Raw genomic sequence first — 9,682 nt, forward strand, 5'->3', positions numbered from 1 at the left:
ATATATTGCCCTGTCTGATATATCTGCTGTATATCAAGCTTCTTGCATCTGGAACACTGAGCTGTACACAATATTTTGTTATTATGTTTATAATATCAATAAAATAATATAATGATATTAATTATTATATACGGCATAGTGATTTGGAGACTGTTGGCAGCTATATCGCTCTCTGTTATAATTTTGCGTGAAGGTATTTCTGTTTATTTCTCCATAAATATATCCTTATTCTAATTTAGTTCGTTTTTAAAAATGATATTTCAGATAAAGTCCAGTTCACGATTTTTACTTCTGGATGTACAGTTAGCATGGCTACCCGTATGTTGGCTGGCACGTATGCTTCTGCTCATGCGCGGTGGAGCAATCGGAAACTCGCGGACAATAATGGCTGATAAACATAAACATTTTACTGTATTTGTAACAAAATGTGTTAATGCCTTTGTATAACGTTTTGTGTTCTTTACATGTAGACTTTTAGGTCTATTATGTAACATGGCACTAGTCACTGTGCAAAGACCTAGTTCTAGCAACACCAGTCCCGAGGTGTCATTATTATTGGTAAGTTAGTCACTTGGCACTTGACTCGCTATAAATCATTAAATGTCTTTTCGCAGTCGCGTTGTGTGACAGGTGTCACTTACAGTTACACTGTCAGGTTGTGTCACAGCGACAGCGCATTGTATATAGTCACTGTAATTGTCATTATTTTAAAACGGTCTCACCCTTGCACATTGCACATTTAGTTACACCTACGTAAGTTTAATTAGGTACTGTCCAGTAGGCAGTACTGAGTCACTGACGCTGAGAGGGTCTACCGTCTATGGCCCACAGGGCAGGGTTCAACATTAACTTTTTATTTCACTAGACCATAGGGCTAGTAACTGAGGAAAACCACTAGCCCTGACCTAACTTTCACTAGCCCAGACCCAGACCATTGTTATGAAAAACTTTATTTAGATAAGAGTGTGTCATCGTATGAATTCATAGATGCTGTTTCCCGCGCTTTAAATCGCGCGTGGGCCGAGTTCACGTGCAGCATTCTTATTCTACCACGGGCATACACGAGCGCACGGTTTATCGATCGTCTACTGCGGCTGGCAGCCAAGTTACGTTATTGTTTTTGCCAAAGGGTAGACTGGTATCCGGCCTCATGCTCTGCTAGACAATGTACACGCTCTGCGACAAACAGTGCGGCCACGAACCAGTCTAGCCAGTGGTGACCTTTCAGTGCAATATATCAGGGTTCTCCAAGAGCACTTATAGCCTGGCGGCCCGCCAAGCTATCGTCGAGCCCCGCCATCCTAAAATGCACCCGCCACTCTAAATATCATAGCCGCCGTGCTAAATATCATAGCCCCCGGACCCCCCTAGCATGCAAACCGCCTTCGGCGATTTGCAACTAGGACCGTAAAGGCAGCACCCGCCATGCTATAATGAAAAAGCTTGGAGAACCCTGTATATATGACTAATTCTAACACGACCAGTCGGGCTACTAGCACTCTGGTTGTATGCGACCGGACCAAGCATTTACGCGACTAGGTCGGTCGGACGTGGGTTAGTGTCGAACCCTGCCCAGGGTACTGCCGGAACGTACCCTGGTACTATCTAATATGCCGGACTGTCAGTGGCGTATCTAGGGGGGGGGCAAGGGGGGCACGTGCCCCAGGCGCCATGTTCAGGGGGGCGCAAAAAAGGAAAAAAGGCAAAGGAAAAAAACAATCTGCCTACTAAATGATATCTTGAAATAATTCAATCCTTTATTTGACAAGTTGATTACCCAGGGGCGTGTACAGGGGCCCGGACCCCCCCCCCTGCTCGTGCAGAAAACCCAACTAAGGGGGTCTAATTTCAAAATTTTTCTGACCCCCCCTTCGCGTGCTCGCAAGTTTGGGTTACGGTTAGACCCCCCCTGGTACAAATCCTGTACACGCCCCTGTTACCTGGACCTGGGATAGTAGCTGTAGTTTAGAAGTATTGGCATCCTACTCTGAGGAACAACCAAAAACTCAACATTCCATTCTTTTTCTTAATTTTGTTCATTGGCGTCAGAAGTTGGAAGGGGCGCAATTTTAGCACTTGCTCCGGGCGCTGTTTTTCCTAGATACGGCTCTGCGGACTGTACCTTGCCTACTCCACTAACGAGTCTAGAGAGTCGCCTACGCCTACTCCCTAACCCTAACCATATCAAATGGTTACCTACCAGTACCAGGGTACGTTCCGGTATACCGGACCGTACCCAGGGTACGTTCCGGCAGTACCCTGGGGGACATAGACCCTATAGGCTATGAGCGTCACTGACAGTGTGGTCTGTCAGTGTGAGACCAGAAAATGGTTCAGCGGTTGATAATCATAATGTCATGAAACATTGTAAGTGCAATGTTTTTTTACCCACTTCCACAGAAATGAACCAAGAAAAAAACTAAATTATGGTTTAATAATTTGGTCAGTTTGGTCCAGGTAATGATTGAAAACAAATCTGTTTACGGGCCACTTGTGTTTCCTTATTTGAACATACATTTATATACAAGTTACGATAATCTATCCCTGCCAACAGGTATAGGTGACATTATTGTATCTAAGGCAAATGTCATTAATGACATGTCTGTTTTCTTTGTCAAACTATAGCAGTCAATATTTATCTGTACCATGACGGTTTACAGGAGTGGGTGATTTATTGTGGCTTCTGACGCTATATATTGCAATGCACAACGACAATAATATCGTGTGTGATTTGTATATCGATCATAGGTGGCATACCCCCAATGAATGTTTTTTAGGGTTGTAGGATAAAAAAAGCAAACTGGTAAAGCAATGTTCGCATGGTTTAGATCTAGGAGATTAATGCAATCGAAATTTTTAAAGTGTGTATGAAAATGGCTGCATTTCGTATGTGACTTACATTACCGGAACTTATCTATATCACTATCAGTGTGTCAGTATTCAGCAGGGCACTCGGCCATGTACAGTTGTAGTTTTACACTAGAAAAATTGTTTTATGCGTACAAATCATGTATTTACATAATGGATTTGAGTTTACTTATGCTTTGGCTGTCGGCCTGCCAAGTAGGTTTAACTTATATAATTAAAAGAGGCTATCATGCAATAAACTCCCAGGTGTGACAAAGAATAAACGTCATGGTAAAAACAATGTTTACACATGTTTTCATTTCCTTTTTTTATGTTCGTTCACCTTAATTCTGGATTCAAGTAATTCAGTTTCTACTCACCAATTAAATTTCAATATATTGTATATGAATAGTATATAAAATGTACTATATGACTCATAGTGGGTGTGATGTTGTGGTGGTGTGGTTATTTTAGCATATCGAATAAAAGTTTTCCAATGTGTTTTTTTACATTTAGTGGCTCTTACAATTCAAATAGTCATGATCATATGTAAATACGTAAAAACATGCAGTGATGTGCTGCTGCATCATTGCATGTGGTATAAATAATAGCTGCAGTGTGCATCAGACATGCTGAGAGGGTCTATGTCTCCCAGGGTACTGCCGGAACGTACCCTGGGTACGGTCCGGTATACCGGAACGTACCCTGGTACTATCTAATATGCCGGACCGTACCTCGCCTACTCCACTAACGAGTCTAGGGAGTCACCTACGCCTACTCTCTAACCCTAACCTTAACCCTAACCCGAACCCTAACCCTAACCCTAACCATATCAGATAGTTACCAGGGTACATTCCGGTATACCGGACCGTACCCAGGGTACGTTCCGGCAGTACCCTGGGGGACATAGACCCTATGAGCGCAAGACATGGAAGGTTACACTTCATATTCACTTTAAGTTGAGTATAAAATGTTTACTAGCACAAGCTTTAAATCTGATTATCGAATTGGCCCTTTTACTTGATTAGGAACAGCAATATGATGAGAAAGATGGTACTCAGGACTTCTGTAGCAGTCTGGCATTTCAAGCAAACCTTGCAGTGCAGAGACAGAGAAGGTATTTTGCTGTTATTGTGTGATATATAATGGTTGAAAAGTCTGCTTACAAACATTTAGTGATATATATCACTGTAGTACTAGTTAAGTTTGCAGTTGGCTGTCAATGTACGTTTACTGTTACACCTGGTATTATGGTGAATGGATGTATAGAACATAATTACACAGCAATTTATTGAATTATTAAAAATTTAGATTTATGATAGAAATGTAAACGTGAAAGGTGTGACATTATGTATGGAAATTGTTTATCGAAGTATTTTTCAGTAATGCTTAATATTTTGTAAAATTTTGCTTATTACTATGCTCGAAGCATTGTTGGGGGATGGAGTAACACTGTGAATGGCTTCTCTCTATATTGCAGCTTCAGCGAGAGTTATTTTGCTGTGAAAGGAGCGGCCCTCCTCCTCCCACACTATGACTACATTCACAGGGCTATCAAAAGCAAGCAAGGTATCAAGTTGATTAAGGGCGCACTCTCCATCTTACTTGTGTTGTTTTATACGTGAGGCAAATTTGTATTCACTGCTATACTTGGCCTGAAATAATGTGTCCAAAATCTATATGTAGCAAGGGACCTTGTTAAATTTATAATACCGGTAATTGGCAATCGTGAAACTACACTCGGAACACATCAGAGTAGAACATAACTGAACGGAATTTCGAACCATGTGTACAAGTGTGTATATGGTGATCTATGTGTGTATGTACGGGTATGTCACTAGGGTGGCTTAAAGGCTCACAATGCGCATCCAAACGCTAATTTCTCCAGTACTAGACTAGCAAATACTTCGTGTCATGCATAATCACACTACCTTATGACAAAATAAATTCTAGTTGCTCCCATTTCACTTCGCGTTTGCTTAAAACCCACAAGAAAGAGGTGAGAAAACTGGCATTCTGGCGCAAACGCCGACTGTTTGCCAAACAAAATAGCCTCGAAGTGGTGACGTGACGTCACATGTTTTTATCTTTGCTGCGCCCGTACCGCTGTACGCCAGCACCGCTGCACGGTTGCTTGGGGATTGGGGAAACTGTCAACAACATCGGAGAATTTCAACAACATTGGAGTAATTTTCAAAATACGCCTTTTATAAGACAATGCGCAGTGAAATGGGAGGAACTAGAGTTTATTTGCCGTAAGGTAGTATGATTATGCATGACACGGAGTATTTGCTAGTCTAGTACTGAGAAAATTAGCGTTTGGATGGCGCATTGTGACCTTTAACTTCTGTAATGAAGTATGATAGTTTTAATATGATTATGAGCTACCTTACCTGGAATAATATACATGTAGTATACAAATATATTATACCTGGTCAGGTCTCTAATTCAAGGAGCAGCTATTATACAATATTTAAAAATTCCATTTTATATTAAAAAAACAAACAATATATATAGTGTGGGGAACCGAGAGAGAGACAGAGAGGAGATAGAAGAGAGGGAGAGAGAGGGGGAAGGAGGGAGGGAGAAAGAAGAAAGAGAGAAGAGAGAGAGTGTGTGTTGTGTGTGTGTGTGTGTGTGTGCTTGCGTGCATGCGTGCGTGCGTGCGTGCGTGCACGCGTGCGTGCGTCGCGTGTGAAAGAGAGCGAGAGGGGGGAAGAGAAAGAGAGGGGAAGGGCAAAGAAGAGAGGCATCAGTGAAAGTGAGAGTAAGCATTTAAAGAAGAAATAAACTATCCGACACCACATTTCTATGTTAACATTGTTATGAAATCACTTCCTAACACATGACTAACTCTAGTTGATTTGACATGCTGTGTCAATACGTAAACATCAACTTGTGGTCGAGCGGCAGCATTCATGGCACCACACACACACCATCACACACCCACACACACACACAGCCACACACACACACACACACCACACCACAACACACACCCGCACCACACACACACACACACACACACACACACACACACACACACACACACACACACACACACACACACACACACACAGTAACATGTGCGTGCGCTGTGCACTGTACGCACACAAGCACTGCGAGTCGAAGCGCAGGAAATCGGACGCTACACCGCGTGGATACCCACTTCCTGGAATTTCTGACAACCGACGCGTTCTGTCATTCGGAGCGACGCCGTCTGCGCGTTTGCTCTCCAGGAGGCACCAAGAAAGCTACATACGGGGGCTGAGAACTGCAGAAGCGGCGCATCGTGGCGTACGGACGAAACGTCGAGGGGTATATCGCTCAGCATCCGTAGTCGTGACGTGCGTCGTCGCCTGCATCGGCATACGTCGCGGGAGTTCCCGCCGACATTCTCCCGCACGTCGTGACGTCTCCGCATCGGTGCTGCCACCATCCTCAAAGACAACTCGCTGGACACACAGAGGTCACCTGAAGGTCACCATTCGATCCCATTCCCCCCTAGCAGTGGGTCGAGGCAACGGACGCTAAGCGGGCGACTGAGCGGGCTGTGAAGTTTTGACAACATGAGCAGCTGAATCACGAGGAAGATGAAGATCAATGTCGTAGACGTCGGCGTGACGTGCTGATTGCATGACTAACGTTGCAGACTGGGATCCCTTCTGTCGTCCGTTTCTCTCATGAATCTGTGTTCCTAGCAAGCCTATCCTGGTAATTAGTTTTGCCCCCCCTCCCCCCGAATCCATTGAAGCTGTTATCGTGTTTGTTGTTTCCCAAAATCCCTGCCATTATAAAACTGTTATAAGTGGGATACACAATAACATTGTACATTCCCTCTCTGCTGGAGGTAAGAGAGGTGTAGTCGTGTGTTTACGTCTTGTTTAATTATGTTATTGCCGGACAGACAGCCATATATCAGCCCGTCGATACGACACCCCTGCAGTTAGTTTTGTCCTGAGTCCCTTACCGACAAGAAATGACAGGATTTGTCTCACTTGTCCCAAGAAGCTTCCTGCTAGCTGTTGATTCACAAAGTTAGATATGGCATTGTTACTTAGACCGGTCCCCCAAGATGTTTGATGCGTGCAGCTTGAATGCATCGCAATAAAGTCGATGAACTAGTCTAGTGGCAAAAGCAGGGGACGTAGAATCAGAATGTGATCCTGCAGAAAAGTGAGCATGGCGTATGGGAGGGCCGCGAGATGTAGCGATGAAATATTTGTATGAGCGTCGTCCGTTGTTGGCCGCGATGCAGGCGGCGCCACGCGAGCTTGATGCACTTATGTTTCGGTTTGTGCGCGACCTCTCCGGCGGGTGCGAAACCCTCTTCTTCCAGCAGTGTGCCTGCTTCTTACGTTGCTATACATAGACGCAGCTGTAGCGTTGCTACGTCACCATCATGCGCTGCCCCCCCCCACGCAGCAGCTCAGGCAGGCTCAGTCTGTAGTTACGGGAACTACCCAGAGCTGGCAGCACCGGTTAGCCCATTGCTGCAGAATGCTACCATGTATGGAAGTGTGGGAGCGAACGCGGCGTGCTGCTCACGCGCGCGTGTGTGAGTCCGTGTTTGCATGTGCCAATAAACCGATCATGAGGGGCACCGCTGCTGACTCTCGGGGCGAGGCCATGTTGGCGCGGAGATGGGGGTGTCCGTGGGGGAGGGAGGGGTCGGTGAGGATGAGCGGCCGAGAGATGGACAGACGCACGCTGAACGCAAGTGCTTTTATATATATATATGTATGTAGCAGCTAGGGGCTGGCAACCTTCAGTTCTTCGTTCTGCAGTCGACTCGTGTGTTTGCTCGTACTTGTTCCTGTTTGCAGTGGTGTAGCTGCAGTGAGTGTGGAGCTAGCTGTGTGTATGTATGTGTGTGTTGGGGTCCAGTTTTGCTGCACAACTCTCCGGCTCACACACTCTTGATGCTTGCTCCTCGTGACCCGGTGCTTTATCTCGTCGATGCAGCAGCGTAAGCTACAGACAGACTTGTGAGTGCTTCCATGGTGTGTGTACGTGTGTGCACCTACGAGAAATCGCACAGACATTCTGGGAGAAAGTTCACGAGTAGCCGCGGGGCTCGTTGACTGCGCTGGTCACTTGTTATTTCTTGCATTGCAGTGACTGGACACTGAGCGGCGTTGTGTGCACACTCACTCACCCCACACCACGCGAGGATACCTCTGACCAGCCACGGGACTGTGAAACTAGCAGCCTCGCGGGCTGGCGTTCACGGACCAGCCACGGAACATTGAAACTTGCAGGCTCGTGGTTCACTGAGCGGCTACGTATGGTAGATAAACCCGTGTTGTCGTTTGCTCTCCGGCGCGACTCGACCGCCGTCTGTTTCTCCATGAGGCGAACCGCGCAGACGCAACGCATTTCCGAAGACTCGAAGATTCTCTAGCTAATCCTCCGCACGCAGAGACGGGACGCCCGCACGCACTCTCTTCCCGCCGCGCGTTGATCCGGGTCACGGGGTCACCGAGCAAGCACGTCCGACGCCACGCATTTTTTCGCACGCCTGCATCGTTTGCGCTGAGGAGAAGATTCATGTGTGCCAGGACACGGCTGCTGCCCCGCGCCTGATCCCCAACGCTTCCGCGATCGATCCCAGAGACAAAGCTTGTCCGGAGAGCCGCGGGGAAGACTCCCAGGTTCGCTACTCGCGCGGCGGATCCGCGGGGTAGGGGGCGCCGGTGATGCGGAGATGAATCGTAGACGCGAGAATCGTGGCGTCGCCACGACGATGAGTCAGGGCGGAGCGCGAGGTCGCGGCGGCGGCGGCGGCACGGCGGCGAGGGATGCGGTCGTGAAGCCGGGAAAGTTTAAGGAGATCGTGAAACAACGGATGAAGGATAAGAACTTCATGCAGCGCTTTGCCGTGCTCGTGCACAGCCTGTTCGGCTTCGAACAGAAGACGGAGAATGTGAAAGGTGCGTCGCGACCGCTGAAGGCTTGCACTGCTAGCAGATTGTGTGGGGAGATTGTGTGGGGAGCTTGTGTGGATAGCTTGTGTGAGTAGCTTGTGTGGGGTAGCTTGTGTGTGTGTGTGTGTGTGTGTGGTTAGCTTGTGTGGCTTGGGTGGGTAGCTTGTGTGGCTTGGGTGGGTAGCTTGTGTGGGGTAGCTTGTGTGGTAGCTTGTGTGTGTAGCTTGTGTGGGGTAGCTTGTGTGGTAGCTTCTGTGTGTGTGTGGGTTACTTGTGTGGGGTAGCTTGGGTGGGTTGTGTGGGTAGCTTGTGTGGCTTGGGTGGGTAGCTTGTGTGTGTGTGTGTGTGGTTAGTCTTGTGTGCTTGGGTGTAGCTGTGTGGGCGTGGTGGTACGGCTTGTGTGTGCTGTTGTGGTTAGCTTGTGTTGGTTGGTGGGTTAGCGTTGTGTGTCGTTGTGTGTAGCTTGTGTGGCTTGGGTGGGTAGCTTGTGTGGTTCGGGTGGGTAGCTTTGTGTGTTGTGTGTGTGTGTGGTAGCTTGTGTGGCGTGGGTGGGTAGCTTGTGTGTGTGTGTGGTTAGCTTGTGTGGCTTGGGTGGGTAGCTTGTGTGGCTTGGGTGGGTAGCTTGTGTGTGTGTGTGTGTGGTCTAGCTTGTGTGGTTGGTGGTAGCTTGTGTGCCTTGGGTTGGAGTAGCTTGTGTTGTGTGTGGTTAGCTTGTGTGTGTGTGTGGTTAGCTTGTGTGGCTTGGGTGGGTAGCTTGTGTGGCTTGGGTGTGGGTGTATGTGTGTGTGGTTAGCTTTGTGTGCGCTTTGGTGGCTAGTGTGTGGCTTGTGGTGGATAGCTTGTGTGTCGTGTGGTTTAGATATAGAATAGATGGGTGGGTAGCTATGTGGCCTTGGGTGGGTAGCTTG

At 47.3% G+C, this 9,682-nt stretch overlaps 1 protein-coding gene across 1 annotated transcript in view; it reads left to right on the forward strand.

The window, feature by feature from the left end:
* Positions 1-8,554: 8,554 nt before the first annotated feature.
* LOC106811074 (protein phosphatase Slingshot-like) overlaps positions 8,555-9,682 on the forward strand; it is a 9,476-nt gene continuing 8,348 nt past the window's right edge. Inside the window, 1 exon segment of the mRNA XM_014814600.1 lies at positions 8,555-8,800. Coding sequence (XP_014670086.1) covers positions 8,555-8,800 — 246 coding nt within the window.

Source organism: Priapulus caudatus, unplaced genomic scaffold (assembly GCF_000485595.1).
Source record: "Priapulus caudatus unplaced genomic scaffold, Priapulus_caudatus-5.0.1 Scaffold502, whole genome shotgun sequence".
In the NCBI taxonomy this organism is placed as follows: Eukaryota; Metazoa; Priapulida; class Priapulimorpha; order Priapulimorphida; family Priapulidae; genus Priapulus; species Priapulus caudatus.